The sequence below is a fragment of the Numida meleagris genome, chromosome 4 (assembly GCF_002078875.1).
Source record: "Numida meleagris isolate 19003 breed g44 Domestic line chromosome 4, NumMel1.0, whole genome shotgun sequence".
In the NCBI taxonomy this organism is placed as follows: domain Eukaryota; kingdom Metazoa; phylum Chordata; class Aves; order Galliformes; family Numididae; genus Numida; species Numida meleagris.
This window is the reverse complement of record NC_034412.1, coordinates 67,523,571-67,548,600: the sequence shown is the minus strand read 5'-3', so window position 1 is coordinate 67,548,600 and position 25,030 is coordinate 67,523,571. Positions and strand designations below refer to the sequence as shown.

The window sequence follows — 25,030 nt, the reverse complement described above, 5'->3', positions numbered from 1 at the left end:
GGTGTTGACTGGGCTACAATTTGGTTTGATGAAAGCAGAGCTGCCTAGGGGCTCCCTCTCTGTAGGAGATGAGCCCAGGCTAAGACACATGTGGTCTTAAAGATTACCTTATAAGCGGCAATCAGTTCAGGCAGCAGAGTACGTATTAAGGGCCTGTTAACTTGTTTAGGCTTCTCTTTGACTTGAAAAGCAATTGTGAGAGAGGAATAATAAAAGTGTAGGGTTGCCAAAAGCTATGGAAGGTGCATCTTGCCATATCACTGTTGGTACATCTGTTGAGTTGAGAATTTATTTCCTACTAAGCATCTGCTTAGCTTTTGAAGTACTTATTAAGGTCAAAAGTGAGGAGCTTGAAAATGATTACATAATGTTTATTCTTTTCTTTGAAGATTTTAAACTTTCATCATCCAGCATTTGGACATATTTAACAAAGGACAAACCTACATGAGTATTTGGCAAACTTCCACAACTTATAACATGCAGTAGTTGCAGCTTTAGATCTTGGATCTAAAAATACTTTTGTCCTTGCTGCAACTATAGTTTGTGCGTCCATTTTACAATCTATGTTTAATTCTTGTTGCATCTGTGACTTTACTGCATTAGGAATATAAATGTGACCAAGTAGGAATTTAACTCAGCAGTCTCTATGGGACTCAACAAAAATAAAAAAATAAAAACCTTTAGCATTCCAGTGTTGTCAAAAGGAGAATTTTCAAAAAATAATCTAGCAACGGACTGTAAAAGGTAATTTTCCTATTCAGAAACCAGGCTTCCCCAAACTCTGTTTTATTCATGCTTCTAATAGCTGCTTCTGTTTAATTGTAAATTATTTGTGGACAAGGATAAATTGATACATTCACACTCCTTGTAAAGAGCAGACTGCTGAGCTAGTGGATGCAAGTGGTCTTGACCTAACTACCAGCAGTGACGCCATTTGAGCTCTTTCTGCTTAGAGTTGTATGTCTGTGCAGAATTGTCATTGAGGCATCACTGATATGAGAAATGCATATACTTTTTAGAATAATCTGCACTGACAAGGATTGGTTCCAAAATCTGCATGTATAGTAAACCAGGCTTTTGGGTACTTACACTACAGGCTATTTTTATTTTGCTAATGTTAAAAGCCTGAAACCTCCTCTATACACAAAGCAAATAAAAATGTCCTGGAATTATTTATTTGTACATATTTGTATAGAAATTCCTAAGAATTTAAGGATTAGAGGATTTTACATTTTGAGAATTTTTATATAATGAAGTATAGGTAACAGAGCCTTCTGATTTTAGTGTAGTGGTAAATGTGCATGTGTGTTACACAATTGCTGCAGTTGTATGGGTGAAGAAATGAAGAATTTGTAACATAAGTGCTAAAAATGAATACGGACTTCACATGTGTTGCCTGTAGTCCTAGTAGTATTTATGCACAGATAGGGGGTTCTTGGTAGTTCAGTTTGAAAGACTTGCAGTATAAAGAAGCTTATGATGGAATGTATAAATGGAGTTACGTATGTGAGTTTTTATGCTAATAATAATCTCAATTTCCTCAAAGCTACGCAGGTGATGTGTGTAGCTTTCTCAGTGGGAATACATCCCCATTCTACAGATTTAGTTTTTCCCCCAGATCCTTCACATGTAGATTTGCCATGACAGGGTATATCCTGTCTCTATGAAAATTAGAGATTGCTGTCTAATGATAAGGGCTTAATCTGCAACGAATCAGACATGTGGAAACTTCTGTCTATGGAATTTTCTGTTTGATCTGAGAGGAATGCCCTTGCTGTGCCCTTCCTGTAATGAAAGCAAGGTAGAGTGAATCAAAGTGATTCTAGATAAGATTGGAATGTGTTCATTGGTTATGCATCTATTATATTTGGTGTTACAATTCTGGCTATATGTATTTTACTGCTTCAGAGGTTAACAGCTTACTTCATATTTTTAAATATACCTTTTTTTTTCTGTTTTAGTTAGAGCTGTTTTTAAATTGATGAAATTCCTGAGCTAATTACTCAGCTTTGAACCTGGAAAGTGTCACAAAGACAGATATTGTTAGCAAAACATTGAACATCCTAGGATAATACAGCAGGTTTATTGTTACTGTAAATAATGTCACCCTGTTCAGTAAATCCTGTCTTAAAGATTATTTTTTTTGTGTAACATTGTGAAGAATGGCTAACAGTTTCTCCCCCGATCCTTTTTACTCAAACAGTTAATGATTAACAAATGTCCAGCTGCCTGTGCAAGGAATGTTAATTACTTTGGGTGGGGAAAAGAGGTGACTGCCTTTGCGCAAGGAAGTCTGGTATCATAGTTCACTTTAAAGGTAGTTTAAGGGAGTATTACAGTACCAATTTCAGCAGATTAGTCAAATGGAAAAATGACCTATGTGTCTCTTCTATATGAACTTCCACACCCGTGCTACTGTCTAGTACAGGTAATATTTGTGGAGAACATCTTAAAGTAAAAAGTGTATAAAAAGGGATTGCTTTTACATATTGGGAAAACATGGCTCTGAGGGAAGAAAAATAAGGAGAATCAAAGCAGTTCATAGTTCTCACCAGCTTAGCTTTCCAAAGGGAGGCATGTGTTAAGTGAGAACAGAAACCCAGAGGTCAAGAACTGTTCTTGCAAATATTAAAAAATATCATGGAATGAGCACTTCTCAATTTCCCCTCTTGCTTAAAAAATATTTATACTGAATTGTGGTGTTTTGGACTTAACCTATTTCTGTCCTGAGAATGGTAACAAGAAAGGTACTTAAAAGATCTAGTGAGTTGGCATGGAAGAATGCTGCCTTTAAATATAATGTAAAAACAAAAATACAGGTGCTACTGTGGTAATGAAAGATGAGTTGTGAGGTTGTCAATGACTCAAGTGACAAGTCAATTTTGATGCTCACAGTTTAATAATGAGAGAATTATGATTACAGTGAGAGCAAGATCACTCCACATTTAATCCACATAATCTGCAGTAAATATTGACCTAGCATGTGATCTTAGGAGCAAATGGAGTTTGAAATATATGTCTGTAACTCCAAGGATGATTAAAAATCCATTTGAAATTTAGTTGCTCAGTCTAATTAAGCACAGGAATTGCTAGCATTTTTGAGATCTGTCTTGCACAAATATGAACATTTGGGAAGAACATGCGATGCAACTCCACCTCTAGTTTCTGCAAATTCTGTGAATTTCTTTAAGCAGGAACATAGTATACTCTGTGTCTACATGGTATACCAGCTACCTACAATATTGGTGTTCTTTCATTTACACTGTGTGTTAGTGTAGAAAGAGTAGATATAGTTTTTACTGTTACTCTGGAAATTAAACTTGTTGTTTGACCAAGAGTTACACATTCACATCATTCATTCTCTCTGGTGTTTTTACTAAAGGCGCAGAGTTATCTTCAGTGAAAAGTGTTTTTGTGGGGAGTAACTAAGAGAGGTTTCTAGCAGAAATTCTAATAGAGTTGCTTTGTGATCTGTTCATCTAAATGCTTGTAGGTTGTATTATTAAGCAATAAATACAGAGCAAATGAAATTTACGGATTATTATTTTTCTGACAGTTAACTGGCCTTAGCTTATGATATCTTCAGTTATTTTTCTTTCTTTCCAGATAATTTCAAATATAACTGTGCAGGCAGTTATCCATTATTTATGTGAAGGGAAAAAAAACAACAAAAAACAACCACCTGGGAACTTGCAAATAAGTGAGCTTGACATCTGATAAGTCATTTCTAGTTTTCTAGATGCACCTCTCCTTTTTTAGATATTAAATATTGCTTCTTCAATGTACTTGAAATAATTTGCTTAAATGTGGAGGATTTCTCGTCTACTTGTTATGATACTCGTAACAGAAGAAAACGAATCTTCTTTTGAATCTCTTTTAATTTCTTTATCTTCATGACTTGCTTGTCCTGAAGTTCGTATTTGCATAAAAACAAACAATGGCTTCTTTTTTATTCTGATTCTTGTGCAAAGGCAAATAATGTAAAAATTTGTATCACAAATACTGATTGGTGTGGAATGTCCTCTGGATACTTGAGTAGAAATAAAGTGAATAAGTAAATGGATGATTTGAAGGTTAATAAAATGGAGTGTCTCAGAACGAGGACAAATGTCTTTTGATGTCACTGGATCCTGGATGCTTTTATCTCATGACTTCATTGATTTGCTTTGTTCTCTTCGTTACCATACCCACAGGTATGCCAGCTCCTTGTTGTACACACAAATCTGCTTGGAAACAGTGTTTCTGTTGGCAGATATTAAATGCTGTTGTGTATATAGCTACCTGGTGCAATAACATGAACAGCAGTAGCAACCTGGCTTGCAGTTTTTCACAGCATGCTACTTGCCTTTTCATTTGTATCAGTGTCCTTTCTTGCTCAGACCTACTTGGGGAACTGTCAGCTTTCACCAACAGTTTCTGCACCGGAAAATAGGCTGGAGAGTGAAAGCTTGAAGCAAAATTGCAGTAGTCCAGCATAAATTAATATAGCTAACATGCATGTGCTAAACTACCAGTTTTGCTGTGAAGCAAAATGACCAGTTGCTGTGAAGCACAGCTGTAATTGCTTCTTGCTACACAATGGGACTGCTCTGTCAAGCTTGTTGGGCTTTCAAAATGACTTTTATGGAAGTAATATAAGGTGGGCTGCAATTGTTCAAGCTGCAACCAAGAAAGGAAGCTGAGAAAAATGCTCAGTATGCAGGAAAAAGATTCTTGGGATGCATGGAACAATCTTCCTTATTTAGGGCAGTCGTTAAACTTTGAGATTTACAGACAAAAGGTGAATATACTTATTGCAGAACTGTCCAGATATTTTAATAGTTTGCAGAGGTCTAAACAGCTCCAGCCTTCTGGATCAACAAACCAGTTTCTGTACAATTAAACACATTGCTCTGGTGTGTAATTGCCTTCCCTGTGCGTCTCATTATTTTCCTTGTAGCCTCTTCTTCTGCCTAAGGGGGACCCAGGTTAATCTGTCAGCTCCAGTTAGTCTTGAAATTCCCGAGGCCATTTATTTGCAAAGGAATTTCCCCTTCACAGGCTCCCCATTTCCCAGTTAAATTTATTGGAGTGTTAATATAACTACTCACATTGTCAACAATTCCTTAGAACTAGGAAATCTGACAGCTAAGATTTACTGAGTGAAGCTGCCATTCTTAAGTACCTGCTTATTCATTTATGTGTAAGTATATGTACAAATTCTTATAAACGTACCAACATAAATTCATCCTTTGCGTTACACACTTGCAAATACACACACACACACACACAAAATTTGATTAGCTAACTTCTCTACTGCTCTAAGTAAACAAATACTAGGCCTATTGTACAATCCTTTTATTTCTGAATTTCAGACAGCTTCCATCAAAGTTCTACAATTGCATGACCAAGAATTAAAAGGGTAGGATTTAAGGTGAATAGTGTAGCTACTGTTATTCCAAAGAATTTTTGCTTTAACGTAGTTACACAGTTGTCATAAAATTAAAGTAGTTATATTTCTTGGGACACAGAAGCCAATTGTCTAGCTGAAGACAAGAATCCTGAGTAAGAGATAACTGGAGCTGTTTTACATCAGATTTCTGCAAACTTTGCTCACCCAGCAGAGTGAGATGATGCTTTTGTCGGTACTGAAAGCAGTGTTTGGCACAGAATGTGCTGGCAGTCTGTTTTAATTTTCGCTAGTCTGTAAACCTGTTGCAATGCTGTTGCAGCTTCCGTAGTGGAGTCATATTTTTCAGCATTTTCTCTCAAATATTAATAACAAAGCTTGTTTTCAAGCTTTCTTTCTCTTCAAAGAACTATCGTTTTTATGTGGTTGTATTACAGTAATTTTTCCAGTTGTCAGAGAAGTTAACATTTAATCCCATAATGCTGGGGCAGGGGGTGATATGTTCCTCTACACTGAGCCTCAGCAATATGGAACTTTCCTCTGTATAACAATTGAAATGCCTGTCCGAAACATACGAACGGTCTAGCTGAAAGAAATAAGCTGGGGCTATTAAAATAACCGTAAATGAGGCTGACAATAGGCACTGTCTGCCATTGTCCCAAAAGAGTTTCTGAACTGGAAGTAATCAGTTGAGTTCTGAGGCAACCCCATCAGGGATCTTCTGATTGCAGAAATTCCCCCTCACCACCTCGTGACTTCCTGAAAGTTCAGTCTTTGTAGACCTTAGTGTATTATTACTCATATAGCCCAGAGTATGTAGTACCAAATCATAATTTCTGCTCATAATCTTTTATGTAGACAACTTTAAGAGCATGTTTTTAGAACTTTTTCTTCCCATTATAACCGGGCTAAGTACTGTTTTCAGTTCATTTGACTTGTTTTTGCACAAATAGAGAAATGTGACAGGAACTGCAAGCCAAAATGTTGCTAGGTCTAATTATTTATAACTCTTTCTTTTGGACCCTAATTTGTTCTACTTTGCCTGCTTCACTGGGGTGTGCAAAACCTTTTTTCTTAGTGTTTTAAAATGCATTCTGTGTTTGCTGCAGAGCTTTGGATGTGCATATCTTTTCTCCTAGCTCTTTGTACTATCTTTAGGTGCTTGGTTAACTGATAGCTGCTCTTAGCTATTGGTCATTCTGTATTTCTATTTTCAAATATCTGTATCTATCTTGTTTGTAATCTGCATGTGGTGGAAATCAGTTGTGACCCTTTTTCTCCCCTTAACACAATTCAAATTACTGCCATCTGTTCAGAGTGCAGAAGTGATGCATAAACCATTCTGTCCTTTAAGTTTTATGTCAAGGCCTAGGTTTGACCATATGCTGGGGTTGTCTGGATGCCAAGTTTTTGTCCCAAAATAGTTTTTTTTTTTTTTTACTATGAATACATTGGTAATTTCTATGCATTTGTGAAGGTGAGTCTGCCTACTTTGACATGACGCTGATAATGTTTGACTATCCCAGTAACTAGTCTCTGTTGTTGCATTAGTGTCATATGCAGAAATGGTTTTATTTTTAAAACAGTAGGTTATGTCATGAAATTTGGGAGTTTTGGAAACTTGTATCAGATTTTCTTAAGTTACTGGATTTGGTTATACCTTTTGTTACGTCTAACCAGTTCAGTGGACTGAAATTTGAGATGCAAACCAGTTCAGAATTCTGAAATCATAACTTTCATGATTTTATGATAAAAATCATAACACTTATTATGACTTAGGCTTTCATTCAGTTTGGCTTTGTTCTGTTTAGATCTCAAATCCATTCTAATGTTGATAATACTGCTTTCTGTATCACAAGTTCTGTGTTCTTTGGAGACCATTTAAGATCTACAGGGATATTCTTTCCTTTAACCTCTCTGAATTTGCAGTATCTGGTCCTTGGGAAGAGAGCAAGCATTGGTGGACATGACTTGTTTGACATTCTTGCAGCTCCACAGGGAAATGTCATCTACTAGTTAAAGAACTTGTGCGAATTCATTACAGTTACATCAGCGTGCTAATACTGCTAGTGAGAAGTTACTTGAAACTTTCTAAGCAGTGATTTATGTTAGAAAATGAGCCATTTGTCCTTGAAACAGTAACAGAGTTGCTTTCCATTTAACAATGCTGTTTTAGCGTGTCTTTTTCAATGGCTAGTACATAAGATGCAACATGAAATGAAAAGAGCTTTCTATTTCAAAGACTTATAAATACAGAAATTTCATTCAGTTTTCTGGGCCTGCCTTTATAAAAAGTGACAAAAGACTTGTGATTTCAGTATATTAATTTCAGCTTATTTTCAGTGGTTTTATTCCCTAGCAATTCCTGGGAGAGATTTTTTTCAGAGAGTTCTCTGAAGCAAAAGTTAAAAGCTTTATTTTGTCACTATTTGTCTCCAGTAGTTATAAAGAACTAGTAGTTATAAAGAAGAAAATACATGTTTTTAAAAAACGGAGTGAGACCACTGTATGGAAACTTACTAGAAATAAACATGTAAAATATGAAGATGTAACAAGCTGTAAATATTTAAAAGAAAGAAAAAAGTAATTATAGTGATGATAGTTGCTAGTTGATATTATTTAAGGACTTTCAGGGTGCACATGAAAACCTTAACTCTGTAGCCTACAAACATAACTTGTTGAAAATTTTTCAAGGTTTGTTGGTTTGGGGAGGTTGGCTTTTTTTTTTTTTTTTAAATTACTGTTATTATTGTTATTTAGAAATCATTAAGTATAGCTAACCAAGGTACTTATGAAAGGTAACATCATAATGTTACCTAAAAAAGAAATCAGAATGTAACTTAAGATACAGCTTTACTCAGGCAAAATAGAAGAATCTCTGAATTGTTGAAAAGAAATAATTAAGCTATTTCAAACTAAATAGAGTTCTTATCAATGCATATTCAAATTCCTCAGGTATATTTGCAAACAAGTAGTTTGAATTCTTCATGAGTTATGCAAAATGCAATATTGAAGGCTTGTTGCTAGGTTACAGTCTTGCTGTGTGCCTAATTAGATGCTCTTGGAAAAGAGAGGAGAGAAGAGCAGTGAACGCTTCTCTCTCGTTCATGTGTGAGTCAAAGGCAAGCAGTAGCTGTTCACCCTTTCTCCTCTCCCTTAGAGCTGCAACCAAGGATTATTTGTATTCTGAAACAATACAGTGTAGCCTGTTGTGTGACTCAGATGCAAGAAGTCTGATATGTGAGGCGTTTGCATTGTCAGTGATAAGTTTTAAATTGCTCTGAAGTTCAAGAGTAAATCATTTTTCTCTCAATGGCTGTTGCACTTCTGTAGAGGCATAAACAAGTAATGCTTCCTGTTGTAAGTGTGTGTGTGTGAAGCAGGTAAGTCGGGCTAGCACTTTTCCAGCTCTGTTTATTTATCAAAATATTTCTCCTAAAAGACAGAGGTTGTGTATCATTTTTAAAAGTTCACACTGCCAGCCGCAGATCTTTAGTATTTCACAACTCAGAGTGCAGAGCCTCTCCTGGCATACTGCCATGTTTATACAGTGGACGAGCTGACATTTCACTTCTGCAAAAGGAATCTCATTCCATTCCTTCTAAAGAAGGAGATTGTTTCAAGTTCACAGGATGGAGATTTTGGTCTTTTCAACTGACATTTTAAGTGCTGACTAGTTCCTTGTCTCTCTGACAGGGCATACGTAAAATCTTCAGTGCTTCAGGGCAGTTGGTTTATGTAATAAAAAGACCAATGTTTTATTGTGATGCCTTTGTTTGTTTTGGCTTTGTAAAGTCATTATTATTTGGCTGATCAAATAATATTAAATTTTATTGGCGTTGGATGTTGTTTTAGAAGAAATGTAGTCTTGGGTCTCAGTTGTTCCTCACAAACTGGTGCTTGGTAGAGGCCTGGGTTACAGCAGCCACAGAGAAAGTACAGTTTTTTTTTTACTTGGGAATTCAGTATGTTCCCTTTTTCAAAACTTCTTTTTTTGCGGAACACCCTATGGTACACAGCACTGCTTGGCAGTATGTATGGCTGTACTTGGCTATTTCTTCATGGTGTTTCCCAGTGCCTGACTATAGTGATGGCCAGAGGTCATCTGGCCCATCAGAAATACAGATAAATTAACTGAAGAACTTTAAAGTGGTTTTAAAAGTGGAAAGAACCTGAGGTATGTCACTGGTCATACTTAGTACTAGAATCACAATGTGTACCAGATACTACAGACTGGTATAATTAATATGCTCCAGTCTTCTGAAGTCTCTTATATTTGCTGTGAGTGTGTGCTGTAGCTGTTACTAAATTTGTTGTTGGGTTTTTTTTTTGCTTTTTTTTTCCCCTTACCCCCTAAGTAATTTTGCGTGAAGTGGGGGGAAGAAAAACAACATATGAAGTATATAGTATTGCACTTGCCAATTGTCCTGGTTTGACTATGCCTCTGGAAGTTACTCAAGGGGAAAAAGAGGACAAAAGCGTATGGATGTTTCTCTTTGAGTCCTCTAGGGACTGCTGAGAAGCAGATAAGCACTGCGTCTTCTACTCCAGATGCTGTTCCTTTTTTTTTTTTTTTTAGTTTTATCAGATCTACTACAACCTCTGAATTTATACAGTCTGATGTGATCTGTTTCATTGTTTTAAAGCAACTCAGCAATGTTTCACAGAAGTTAAAGCAGAAATCTGACCAGAAAACCTGCAGACTTCTGGAAGATAGGATTCTTTGGATCTTTGTCTACATAAAAATTGTTTTCATAAATACCAGTAACTTTCTGGAAAATATATGCAGCCTATACAGATGTAGGAGAGATTAAGGTGGTAAACAGCAGTATGTGCTAAGCTGTTTATCACCTCTCATTCTGTTTTTTAATTGAAAAGATAGTATAGACCTTAGTGCTAGCTTCTATTCCAGTGATTTATAGTTTGGCCAGGCCTCAAGACAAAGTTGCAGGCTGTGTTGATGTGTACAGGCTAGTGCCACTGAGGGACAGTGCGCCTCTGGATGGAACAAGCTGCATCTGCTTACTTGTAAGTTTTTAGCCTGGATTGTCAATGGTTTAAGGGCTCGTTTGGCCCGATTCTGTGGCTATTAGGGCGGGGGACCCACTGACTCATGCCCCGGGAAAGGGAAAAGGGAAAAAAGGGTAGGGAGATGGGCCTAAGAACAAAACAGCGGCAACAGTCTGAGGAGAAACAAACTAATTTACTAAATGTCAATGGTTTACGGGCGTTAGGCCCGATTCCGTGACAAAGGGGACGGGGGACCCAAGGGCCCACGTCCCGGGGAAAGGGGAAAAGGGTAGGGAGATGGCCCTGAGAGCAAAGAACAGCGGCAACAATCTGAGGAGAAACAAACTAATTTACTAAATAAAATATCGGAATGCAAAACAACACACTATAATACAATATAATTACAATTTAAGCTGATAAATCCAATACAGAGAGAGAGAATGTCCCAAAATCAAGGTAGGCCTTACTCTACTACCGACGATAAGACGGCTGGAGAGCGAGGTGCTGCCAAGACGAGAGACGGTGGAAAAAGGGCCGAGGTCTTGTGATCTGCAAGTTTTTATACTGCGAGCTTCTATCTTTTCCCTCCGGCTGGAAAATGGTAACAAAGGAGCAAAGTACCGTGGGGAATGTAGTAGTCCTTCTCTTCTGAGAACTAGGTATGTCCACTACATGATGTTATGATGTGGAATACCAATAACCGAAAATCACAAAACCATGACACTAAATAAGATATCAGAATGCAAAATAACACAGTATAATACAACATAATTACAATTTAAGCTGATAAATCCAATACAATGAGAGAGAGCGTCCAAAATTAAAGTAGGCCTTACTCTAATACTGACAGTGAGACAGCTGGGGAGTGAGATGCTGCTGGGACGAGAAGAGAGAACATCCTGTGATCTGCGAACAGTTTTATCTTTCTCTCTGACTGGAAAATGGTAACAGGGCAGCAGAGTCCCCTTGGGAATGTAGTAGTTCTTCTCTTCTGAGAACACATACACTACATGATGTTATGATGTGGAATACCAATAACCAAAAATCATTAAACCATGACAATTGGTCATTCACTGATGGTCATATTTGATCAAAACCTGTGTTCACGCAGTTGTTAAAATATTGCCTTCTTTAACCCTGGAGATGGCTTTTAAAGCAGCTGAAGAAGCTTTTTGATTTGCCCAGCTTATTAGAATTCAGATTAATTAAGTTTGTAATCAGATTTCAAGAATCGTGTTCCAGGCCAGGGATTTCTCTTTGTTTGTTTTAGCTGTCACTCCCAGGGCAAATTCGACTAAACTGCATTTTCATGCTTTGCTGAGAAATGATTGCAGGTTTTGATTTCCGTTACAGAATCATTAATATTGTTAATGAGAGTTCTCATGGATAAGCACACTTAAGGAGGATCATCCCTTGGAATTCGGGGTATTACAGTTTGAGCATTTGTTAATTAGATAGAATTGGCTTATGTAAGACTATCAGATTTGAGATGGATTTATATGTTTATTTTTGTTTTAAGAGTGACTTTGGTAGTAATGATTTGGGTTATGGGATTGAAATTGGAAGTAGTGTTGGTTTCTGGCAAGATTGGGTTTAATGTTCCAATTTTAGCCCAGTTGCCATATTCTTAAACCAGCCTGTTCCTCCTTACTGACTTCTGACCTGTTTGTATTCTATTGTATTCATTTAGGACTTTCACCTTCTTCTAATGAAATCAATAGAAAAGCCCTATTGCATCAAATAGTAACAATATCCAGTCTAAAATTTTAGACACATGAAGACTGTAAAGTTAACTCTTGCAGATATCCTCTTGCAGATGACAGAGAAACATTTCATCAGAGCTCTTTTGTTCTTCCCTCTGGTGGTTAATGACTGATGATAAAAATATTTTTATCCTAAGCACCTGAAAAGCTTAAAGATTGCATATCCAGCCAAGTGAAAATGTTTTTGGAATACTCATTTCACCATATTTTATGAACAATAATATTTACAGGTCTTTGGGATTGCCATATATGTTAGAAGTTCTCTAGTGGTGCTCTGTGGGAGATTTATCTACTCGTCTTGCTACATAAAAAGCAAATGGTTTGTAAAAGTTAAAATTACCAATTTGCCTCAGCATAGAGAATGGGAAATTTGCTGACTAAAGAATGGGAGAAGTGTTAGAGAAAGAGCCTTCAACACGCTGAATACATAATAGAAATACTTAAGCTGTATTCCCTAAATGCGCTTTGCACCATTTGAAGAAAAAAGTGAAAATACTTCTTAGAAGCCAAAGCGTGCTGCTGAAATTGATGATACTGATTAACACCTTTCTGATACCTAATGGCTCTAGCTGAGTGCAAGATTAAAACAAATGAACTCTTTCTTGGATTGATTTATTACTTTTTTGATGTTTGAGTTCCCATCAGTTTCCTGTTTTCTGTCTTGAGAACCACTAGAGCTAGAAGCCAGTGACTTTGTGAAATCCATGAGTATCGGTTTTTATAGTTTCATGCTGTGAAAGCATGAAAAAATATAAAAATAGGCTGCTGTAAGTCAAAGCTTGCAAAAGGACTAAGTTGGTAGACCAACTATAGATACTTTGAGAACTAGTTCTCAACCTGTGACTGGGCAGAAGTATCATCATCATAGTGAAAAGAAAAAAATAGTCTTCTTTGTTCTTTTATTTTCTAAAAGGTATAGCACTTCTGAAGTTTACATACATTTGTATTCATTGTTGTTGCATAGAAGTCAAAGATGAAGCTGCACGTGTTCCCACAGGCAAAATCAGGAACGATTTAGTGTTAAGCTTGCTGAAGCAGGAATGACTTCAATCGAAGTAATGAGAAAAGGATGGTGTTTTGTAATGGCTGATGTAAGGTCAGCTTGTACATTAGTTAGAGGGGAAAAAAAATCTGAGTTTGTGCTTTCTGGCAAAAGTGCTGATGCAAGAGCGGAAGAAATTCAGGTTTTGGTACTCAGTGACTGCCCCCACTCCATACAAACCTCTGCCCAGGTTTGTGCACCGGCTCGGTATCCTGCTCCATTTTGTTGCTGGGCGGCAGCAATCTGAAAAGAACTGAGTCATTGGTAGTGCACTCATCCCATCCCTGACTGCTCTGGGAGCTATGAGTAATGAGGGAGAGCTAGGTGTGGGGAGCTCCACCACTCCTCAGCAGTTGAGCATGGAGGGAAAGCTCTCTATCTTGTCCTCTTTGACATGGCTTTTGTACTGGAGGAATGTTATCTTGAGTCTTCATTCATAATACTGTCAAAATAATCCCCTTACTATTTGTAATGTCAAATAAATTTTCCAACTTGCATACACAGCTGTCTGGTACATCTGTTTTAAACTGTAAGTGGGATGAATGGTGGTTATTATTATTACTTTTTTTTAAGTAGACTTTTCTAGGAAAAGTTTGTTCAGCAATTAATCTATTAATAAGCATTACATGTAAACAGTTACATAGGCTTTTTTTGCATATCTGAATGTTCATAAAATGTTTTCTCTAGCTGTTTTATGTTGTAGTTTGGGATTATAAGCAGCAGAGAATACATAAAAATTGTTCGTCTAATAGTTCTGTATCTGCTGAGTGAGAAACATAATAAAAATGGGAGAGAAATTTTAGTGGAAAACATTTCATGTTGTTTCTACTCATGCAGAGTATGGGTGGCCCTGTAGAAAATGGGAAATTTTTGAAAATTAGAGCTCCCCTGTTGGATAAACATCTGTGTTATATGATTTATTTAGTGTTTTGGTGATCAGGCACATAAAAGGTCTTTCATTGGACATTTCTGCAAAAGTGTAAAATACGCAGCAATAACACCAGGCATGCAGGTCTAATTTGAAATGAGAAATGAAGTGATAGATAAAGCTGACCATGTTTACTCTGCTGTGCAGTACTGCCTTCGCATCCCCATAATGTTTTTGCATATTTCTTCTTGAAATACTTGTTTTGCTGTTGTACTCTTTATCTTTCTTCCCCTTTGCCCCTTTTTGAGTATGGACAATTGAGAAGTGACAATTCACAAAGGCAAAATTGGTTGGGTGGTTTTGTTTTGTTTTGTTTTGTTTTGTTTTGTTTTGAGGTAGGCTTGGCTAACTGAGGTTAGTAGAGACTGCTGATGCCAGTTGGGAAGATTGCAGGAGAGCTCCATTACCACGAGAGTCTCCCTTTCTGTTTCTTTAAAATCAGGCAAGGCTATCTTAAAATGAATCTGCCACTTCTGATGTAGATAGTGTTAGGAATGCAGGACCGGTGTAAAATGATAATGGTTGCTCAGTGCAGCACATAATCATGCCCACTGTGTTCTGCACAGATCACAGGCAGCAGAGCAGCATTAATGGGAGCCCTGCTAAGAGGGAATTACAACAGCCAGTCTGGTGTTTGGTAGGACATGAAGGTTTTACAAAATGTTCTGGGGCATGCAGGTAATCTACCCAGATTGAAGCTGAAATGCTTTTGTACTATATCCAGCATTAGGTTTACAGGTAAGGCCACAATAATTCACACATTGTTTTACTCCCAGGCTGGTCTTCTGACTGAAGCAGAGACATGCAAAAGGTGTGGTGAGTGAGTTACAAAAACAGAATCCAGGTAACAGGGTGCTCAAGACTGCATCTCCTTTTTTGAGAGAACAGATTTATGGTATCCTATTTAAATTTATTCTTTACATTAACATGAGAAACTGTGCAAGTAGCCACAGCACAAACCTAGTGGCTTTTGAAGATTTATTTTTTTTATAGCAGGACTGCCACCAAAAATTACGAATTCTGAGGGAAAGAGATTGGAACTGTAAAATGTAAGTGTCCTTAGAATGAACAACTTGATTTGTTTCCTGATGGTGTTTGTCTGCAAAGGAGGAAGTTATAAAGCCATCGGTTTGCTTTCAAGAAAGCTGTTACAGGCTGTGTGTAATGCCTGTATATTTTCAAATTTCATTGTTACCTGCTGCTCCTTTTTATCCCGGTTCTGGTCTGAGACTGTATAAAACCAATTTCCACACTGACACCTGGTGGTAGTTCTGAAATGCTGTGTTGCTGCAAATGCTATACATGGCTATACTGCAGGTTTAGGTATTAGGTGCTATGCCCTACAGCCCTCCTGAAGTCTTACTGGCAGCTTAAAATGTAGGATGATTGCTATCAAACCTTTATGCAGCTTCCCACAGAGCAAGGAAAGTAATGAGCAAAGGAGTGATTCCTCAATATTTATCTCATTTTGCTGAGCTTAAATATTGCATTAAAAAAAAAAAAAAAGCGTGTCTGCGGTGCGTGAGGGAAATTATAGTTAATTTCTTTCCTGATAAATTATTGTAAAAGCGTAGTGGCAGTTTATCGAGGTCCTGTTTTACTGACTATATGTATGTTGTGGAGAGTAGATTAGCTCAGGACAAGGGCCACATCATACACAGTCACACTGTATGAATATATCTAGAGTCCTGGAGCCATGGTGATATTTTGGCTCATCTGGGCTCCACTACCAATTAGGCCTGCTGTGTGTCAATCTAAAAAATAAATAAAGAGTCATGACAGAGCCTTTCAAGATGAACACAGCAAATGGTTGCAAGGTATTGCTCTGCCCATATCCTGTGATGTATCAGGTTCATTAACTTCCATTTGGAAAATATCTCAGATAGAATGACATGTAAGAGCAACTGGGTCAAGAAAAGGAAAATGCAGACTTCTGTGGTGTCATGGCTCTATGAATCCATTTGATATTAACCCCCTGTCAAATTCATGCCACGTCATGACTTTTATATAAAGCACATGTTATGAGCATACTTTGTAGAGTAAGATGCTTGTAAAAATAGATCTGAGTTTTCTTAACAGTAGATAAAAACTTGAGTCCCTCGTGATTTATTTAGTTCTGGTTCTGACTAACTCCAGTGTGAGGTTTGTGAATTCTCTAGCTGTTCCTTAAATGGTAATTCATTTTATGGGTGTAAAATTGAGCTCTAAGTATTGCTTTTCATTGCCAAAGTAATGGCAGACAGTGGTTGGTCTTAATGATATGTGAGATACTGTGAGATTTCTGTGTGAACCTAAATAGTTACACCTATTATGAAAATTTGGTTAAGTAATGCATTCAGGCATGTAGATAGGATTGTTTTACATTTAAGTAGCTGCTCATTAATATGGATAATGGTAAACAGTTCAAGAGTTTGGCATCCAAATCAGATAGTTTAATATGGTATAAAATTCTCTATAATCAGTGAAGAATAAAGAGGGTCATTCAAGTCCTAAAAGACTGCAAATTATTCATTATATTTTATCTTTTAGGCAAAATAGCTTTTTTGAATGGTGTTAATTGATCTGATAAATCTCAAAGAATGGTAGAAAGAAAAGTAAGTAATATACTGTTTAATTCCTGTTATGCATAATTGCTGAAAACTGCTACAGTAATTTTATTTTTGTGGTTTCGGGTTAGTTTTAATGTTTGTGTCTGTATATTAACCCAGTTTGTAGAATCAATGTCTGTTCTTCTGAACTTTCTGATTATTTTTTTTTAAGCTTGTTGTTTTCTCTGTTTCTACGCACTTCTGTATATTGATCATTTTCTGTTTCTTTCTTCTCCTGTTAAACAGGCATTATTGAGACTGCTGATCACCTGGATCGTGAGACTACGTCACATTACTGGTTGACTGTTTATGCAATGGACCAAGGTGTTGTGCCTTTATCATCTTTCATTGAAATCTACATAGAAGTTGGGGATGTCAATGATAATGCTCCTCAGACAACAGAACCAGTTTATTACCCAGAGGTCATGGAAAATTCACCTAAGGATGTATCTGTCATTCAGATTGAGGCATTTGATCCAGATTCTAGTTCAAGTGAAAAATTAACATACAAGATTACAAGTGGAAATCCACAGGGATTCTTTTCAATAAACCCCAAAACTGGTAAGTACAATACTGTATTTTAAGTATGAATGAATCAATGTTTTTGCATAAATATACAAAATGGGCAAAATCAATGTCTCTGGTTTAACATTGTTAGTTAAATATTTAACATTGTTAAACCAGACCTCTGTAGTTGCAGAGATAGCTTGCTAACTTTGTATCACTAAATGACACAAATCGGTAAGAGTATCTGAAACAGTTTGTTCAGAGTATTCGACTTCCACACCCTGCGCGTTTTGAGGTGGTTTACCTCAGAGTAGCTCAGCTTTAGACTGGTCAGTGCGCATTTGAATTCGTAGTGCAGTAAATATGCTCTTGGAATCTTTTAGCTTAGCTTTATTCAAATTGTTCTTAGCAATTTCTGTCTTCCAACTTTCATGCACAGTTTTTAAGCTGGTTCCTGCCCCTGCCCTTTCCAGTTAATATTAGACAAGACAGTGCAATCCATTTATTAACTGCAAATTCACTTGTCCCAGTCATAAGGGACTCTACAAAATGTGGAAGTTAATTTGCAGGCGTGGCTGATGCGTAGTGAAAAAAAGGTGTGACTTCAGTGGGTGAGTTCAGAGTTGTTTGGAAAACTTTCGAAAAACATGCTTAGGGTTTAACAGGAAAGTACAGTACAAAAACAGCTGATCTATTCCTGGAGAGAAAACACACGAAATTATCCATTTTAACTCCAGCTGAAGAACAAGTTTAAAAACAGCATAAAAGTTGCCCATCATCCCTTGCTTATGAGTGAATGCAGAGAAAGTAGTAGCTGTACTGGATGTTCTTTACACACATCTTTCACTATACTGAAAAAGAGGTACCTGAGTAGGGCACAGCTTATCTTTTTGTATGTTGTACTTAAGTCCCTATTCACAGTACAAATTACAGGAAACTTCTGATTCAGTCAGTCAGAAATTTCTCAGAAATGAGAGATTCTTAGTCTAAAGGCACTAGGTAGAAAGGCAAAAAAGAAGCCACATTCATTTAGCTTTTGCTCATTCATGGAGGGAATTTCAGGAGATTTGAATGAGCAACAAAATCCTATGAGTGAGAAGTGTGTTTTGAAGGTTGGATTGACACTTGCCTTCATTATGTTTCACGGTTTTAGCTCAGAGTGTGAAAGATTTGCTTGCTATATAAGCTGCAGTTGCTGTGTCAGCAAAGCTCTGAGTGCAAACACAGGTATATTATTTGGATTTTTTTTTTTACAATTTTTTTTTTGTCAGTGTGGTCTGCATCTGCTTGTGAGACATTGCCAATGAGCATGCATGAAATAACGTAAGCAACAAAAGGTCTTTAGCGTAGTTAAGGCTTGGATCTACTATATCATAGAGATGTTTGTTTTAGAACAGAGGCGACCTGGAGATGTAAAGCAAGAAAAATTCAAAACCAAAGTGTTCTATAGTGAGTGCAGTAACTAACTGCTTATTTTTAGTTCTCTTTCCTTCTCTGTTCACACATGATCCGAAGTGAAATTTTTTCTGGTCATTCTGTGTACTAGTCTTCCTTTCTTTCTGCTTTTGCAAAGTCCTATTGCCTGCTGCTTTGATAATCCTTGTCTCAATGAATGATACTGATTTAAAAATAGCAGAAAAATTGCCTGAGAGTTACCTGGGAAGAACTGACTGGCTTTGGTGCTCAAACTGCAAGTGAACATAAGCACTACCTACGTTTACCCTTTAGTATATAATTGGCCAGTTATTTTGGAGTGTCGTGTACTTATTCTTTCTATGCCACATTTTTTCTTACTCTTTGCTCTGATCCTTTTCAACTCATCTCTGCTTTCCATACCACTGCATAATGTTTCCCATGCTTTGTGTATGGACACTTTCATATCTGCCTCACTCAAGTTTTGAGGTGAAAAAACGTCTTCATTTTTGGATAGAAAAATCAGTGCAGGAAGAGATTATGACTTATCTTCAGACCGAGTTTGTTGTTTTCCACATCAGTAGATTACTGGTGATCTCATTTATGTTAAAAAAAGTGAGCTTAAGGGAGCTTGCACACTAGTTGCTGAAGTGATGAAGAATACTTAATAGAATGCCAATAAAGATTTTGTCCAGAGAGTTTCTTACCTGCCTTTATTACGGCACTGTACTGTAGAATTAAGCAGTGTGGTCCAGAGTACTTCTTTCAAGTCCGTGTTAAAGGGGAAAAACAAATGGAAATAAATAAGTCATTAATTAATTAATTAAGAATACAAGTACTGAAAAAGAAATTCTTCTAATTTACATTCAGCAGAGGAGAAAATGTTGTCTTTAAAAACAGTTAAAATCACAGTGGGGGGTAAATTTCCTGTTATCTGCTATTGTTAAAATTTTAATGCTAGACAGACAAAGATAATAAACATACAGAGGAGGGAAAGAGAACAGCTGGATGGACAGAGGAGAATCCTTTTGCTGTTTTCTGTTGTCTTCTGTTGTGTTCCCAGAGCACGCTGAAGTTCAGTGAAATCTAAATAGCTAGCTCAAGTATATTGTCTTCATACTACATAGGACATAGTGTTTCATGTCATCTAATGGACAATATTCTTTTTCCTTGTATGTGTTTGGTTTGAAACTGTGAATCCGCAGTAGATACTGACGTAGCTAAAGCTCGTCTTGATCACTGAGATTATCAGGTTTGTTACTTCCCAAGTCTCTCATCTGTCTTGTGGAAATCAGATGTGTTTCAGTCAAATAGATCTTATTAGGGGTAAAAGCTCTTTCACTGGGACTGTTGAGCTTAAAAATCACTTTAAAAGACATCTGTTATTGTTGTAGTTATAACACAATGTATTTTATCTCCTTCAATTAATTAGAATATGTTTGACTAGAATTAGTGAGATTAAATCCTCTCTCATTTGTTTTTGCAAATATGTCGCCCTTTTGGAACTTGGAAGCTATCATGCTGTGAAGTATTTGTCAGAAAAAGAGAAACCTTCACAGGGCCCCAGGTTTCCCTTCCAGTCAAAAGGGAGATAAAGCTGGAATATGGATCAAGTTGTTAACTGTATACCATTGTAACATCAAAAGTGGCAGAGTAAAAGAGTTAAACATGTGTTATGCTTATTGCTTTGGTTGCCTGTGCAGCCCCAAAGGCAAATTGAGGGCTCGAATGGCATTCGGTCCAAGTAAAGGAAAAATGAGTGTTTGGATTCTTAAAATATGTGGTCAGTGACTAAAAATAGATTTCAACTGATGCTGTGTTATTGTCTCTTCTCTGTGTCAAGGATCCATCTTGTTCTGTCATTTTAATAATTTAACGCTGTGATGCATGGCTAGAACTCTCACCCGTTATAGTAATAGAGATTATGCATAGCAATAACCTACATATAACCTGTGTCAAGTTAAATACTTCTTTCTGTTCTCTGCATGCAGCTAGTTCATTTCTAGCATTTATACAGTCTAAACTAAAATGCATGTCTGTCCTTGTACAATTTGCCTAAATTTTAGATGGAGAAATTGGCATGGATCTGTGTAGGGAATAGTTCATCTGTCACAGGAGAAAGATTGTTTTCATGAAAAGAACTATTGATTAACTGATCTGTTACCAAAAAAAAATGCTGCTTGCTAAAGTGTCATCATCTATCTGCATACTTCCTAGAGTGATCTGTTCCAGAGTCTTCAGTAAACCTTCACTGGCACTTGAAAATATCTTTATTATTTTAAGTATTTATAAATAGCTTCCTTGAAAATAAACATTGCTACATTTTTATTCACATGCTGAAGTGATTTTTAACTTCTTGAAACAGAATATATAACAGTACATTGCATGACATTTTGTAATCTTTTCAGATATTCTTGGCTTTCGATTAAAGCAAATGAAATATTTTCTTTAGCTTGGGAGTTCCCATGTAATGGAGAAAAAAAAAGATGGTGTACCATGTAGGCTGGCCAAGTGCAATAAAAATAGTCACCATAATATTGTTTCTAGGAAAGAATTAGAGCATAAATGAATTTCATGACTTTCATAATCAACTTGAACACAACTGTGGATGAGTCTGTGGATTCCCCATCAATGGAAGTGTTCAAAGCTGAACGGAATGGGGCTTTGAGCAACTTGTCCCTGCCCATGGAAGCAGGATTGGGCGAGATCTAAGAGTTAATTCCAACCCAAACTATTCTATGTAAGTTATAGTAGAATTTTATTTAACTTCTTGTGGAATAGCTTATAATTAAACATGGAAGGAATTGGCAAAAATTATAGAGATGCAAGTCATTTTAATGTGTTTGGATATAAAGAGTTGGAATTGGCAGAAACTGATATCTATTCAGAACACACGTGCTGGGACTAAAATGCTTAGTCTTAACTCTTTAAACTGGATTTTAAAGAGCACAGAGTACCAGGGAAGATTTGCCCTTTTAGAACCCTCACATAGTGATCTAAAGCAAAGGATTATGGAAGAGTAAATAATTTCTGCTATTTGTTCTTCAGAGCTCAGTGTATACTGTTTTTTTTAAGGTACGTATAACAGAATGTAGTTTAGTAATTTTTCACTGTTCATTGTGGATGAGGCTCTGTTGCTTGTGGGTTTTTTTTTGTTGTTTGTTTGCTTGTTTTCACTTTTACGTTTTGTAATTGCCTTCTAGCAAGGTCATGATTACTTGAGCCACTGGAATTCCTCTGGCCTTACACTGCATCTGTTTTCACATGGATTTTACTGTTTTGCCATGTCATTATTTGAAAGATGGCTACTCCTCAGTGATACAGGCTTTGTTGTACTAATGCATCAAGGATTGCTGAGATAAGGAGTCTGAAAGAAGCCTGTGCTGCTTTCTTGTAGGTGGTAATATCAGCAATGGAATGGCAAAGCAAAAGGAGTTCCAAATTCTCCTCAGTATCACTGACCTAATCAGATATCCATAGAGATTGGAGGGAAGGCCCTTGCACATTTTTTTTTTATTACCTTGTCCATTATTCAGCCCAGAAATAATTTCTGATCCTGTGAAATAGATTTTCTTTTGCCAATTTGATATGCTTCCTTCCACTCCCCTAGGACTTTTGCTACATTTATTGTACTGAGTAGATTTGGCTTGGGGAAAGAACAGTAAATAACATTTTCTCTAGAAACCATCCCTCACTTCAGAAATTGAAAATAATAGCAAATGAGGCAGGGAGCTATTAATGTTGTGTCATGTAAGAATTTGGGATCAGATTTGCAGGAATGCCAAGAGCAAAAGCATAATTTCCTGTGCCTTGATATGAGAATTGGTACATAGCTTCAAAAATTAGTATTGAATTCATAACCTGGTCAGAAAATTAACCAAATTAATTTTGACTGCTTGTTTCACAATACTTCAATTTTTCAGGTGTAAAACAGGAATAATTGCACTACCTAATTGCATGGAAGTGTTGTGATATATCCCAATTCATATTTATGAAGTACTTGCAGTATTATCATGAGAATTCCACGGCCATTCTTCTGAGGAAATTAGTAATCTGGTGGTATAGGAGTTAGACCATTTAGATAAGGCCTTCTCACATGGGTGATTCCAACACAAACACTGAGTAATTACCCATTTTGGAATGTACTGTATCCTGTGCTTTGTGCTTTAATACATACGTACAAGAAAGTGAAATTAAGATGACTCGGCAGTCGTGACTCTGGAAAGTTTGTGTGACTATATCTGAAAATAGAAGTATTTTGTATAGGATTTAATATTACTTGATTTAACTTTTGCTCCTACTTAATTTTTTTTTCTATGTTCTCTTTTAGTATCTAATGTTTCTGAAAGTACTTACACTAAAGCGATCCTGTGGCAATTTAGGATTGTGTCAGTTTGTTTTCAAAAATTATACCACACCTCAAAACATGGATTACAGAGTTAATATCAACCTTCAAGCTGTGCTGAATTAAAAACCCATTTTTATGTACATTCCTACCATATAATGCTATTTTAATATAAAAACTTTGTTCTGTCAAATAGAAGGATTAAAAATTGTGTAACATTGAGTCTATGGATCTTCTCGGTTTCTCAGCATCATGCAATCATTAGAGCTTTGTGAATTTATAAAATGTTAGTAGCTCTTGGAGAAATCATCTGCCTCACTCAATTATATCAATTTTACACTGTTTGTAGCTTTCAGTGCAGTATCTTTCTTGTGTTTGTGGCTGATTTGGAGACTGAAGTGAAATAGGAAATGGGTACAGCTGCATACAACTTTCATGGGTTTCCGATAGCACTGGAGAATAGCTTAGTGAGGAAGTGAAGGGGCAGTGAGCATACAATAGCACGGGCTTAATTTTAACAAAGGAAATCTTTGTAGTTTAACTACATATGCTTTTTAATCCCAATTGAGCTAATATTTTAGAACTTGAATAAAATGAGTACTACTTAATTACACACAAATGTGATGCACATTTAAATAAAACCCCCAAACACTGTAGTGGTTTTTCTTAGTACTTCAGCTGACAAACAGTGCCATGCTCAATTATTGTTCATTCATGTCCCAAAGCTCAAAGAGTGTGTAGCAGCCCATATGTCCCCAACTGTTTACTTGTCACATGCACAGAAAATAAACTATTTCAGTACACTATCTCTAGAAGAAATTTTTTTCTTTACCTTTTTTGAATATGTGAACAGAATTAATCCAAATGCTTGTTAAACTCCTGCTGCAATCAGAGAGAATTATGTGAATAGACAAAATACTGTATAAATACACATTTGGAAAGAGTTAATTCTGCAAAAACCTACTTTTAGCTTCCTTTTAGAATGTTGCTTAAAGCATTTGATGACCTGTGATTTAACTAGTTGTCTTTTTTTGAGACTGGGAGGACAACCTTATATCTGTGAAATTTGTAATAACATCGTTATGTTCTTTCTACAATATCCCAGGATTTAACACTTGAAAAGGTGGAAAATTTGCTGTTATAGATCGCTTTCTTAAAAAAAAAAAAAAAACAATTGCCAGTACTTATGTGGAGATTATTTCTTTTAATTTGTTGATGTTGCTGTATTGCTTTTTTTAAAAAATAACAATAGTAATAATAATGTTTGGTTATACCTCTTTAGAAAGAGGAGCTGGGAAAAACAAGGGGGAAACAAAGTACCAGTGCAGTAATCCTTTCCCTCTCCTCTTTCTGTCCTGGAACATCACAGTCTTCAGGTCATGTACACATACTGTGTAATGAAGTGGAAATTTAAAAAAAATTGAAGTTTTTTGCAGAAACAATATTGGAGACATATTCCTGTATATTATGTATGCCTTTTGAACTGAAATGTATAATGTGGGGAAATTACAGTTTATCTGTTAATGGGGGAGTGTTGCGAGCCGCTTGCCAAGTACCACCTTCACATAGTCTAATGGCTTTCGGAGGTATCTGTCTTTCCATGATAATTTCTCTGAGTAGCATGACTGTAATGGGATTTGTATGTGATGACACTGTGACATTAGTATTGATTGATTTCCTATTAAGAGAAGTTTATTCAGTCAGAAGTAGTGCCCATATCAACAACTAGGTTGGCTTGATTTTTTTGAGTGGTGAAGATAAAAGATCAACAGCAAAATAATATGAGCTACATCTAAGTATCAAGATGTTCTGTTCTGTGCTGATGATGTTTTATGGTCTTTACACATTCCAGTCCAGTGGGTGGTCTCATTTGTGTAAATCTAGTCTTAGATGAGCCAGGATAACTGAGATCAAAACCCGACCTTTAATGCTTTGTTTCCTTAGTTGCTATAGTAAGAGAGACCACATATAAAACTAGTACTTCTGCTCAGTTTTCTGGCATCCTGCAGGGTTATTTCAGAACTTTTTAGCAAAAGGCACTTCCT

The 25,030-nt window shown here is 36.5% G+C and overlaps 1 protein-coding gene across 3 annotated transcripts in view; it reads left to right on the top strand.

Moving 5' to 3' along the window:
- Positions 1-25,030, top strand: part of FAT1 (FAT atypical cadherin 1) — a 107,863-nt gene that overhangs the window by 19,293 nt on the left and 63,540 nt on the right. For all 3 annotated transcript variants that reach the window (XM_021393680.1, XM_021393678.1, XM_021393679.1), the window contains exon 3: positions 16,967-17,281. In XM_021393680.1, the coding sequence (XP_021249355.1) occupies positions 16,967-17,281 (315 nt within the window). The remainder of the gene's footprint in view (positions 1-16,966; positions 17,282-25,030) is intronic.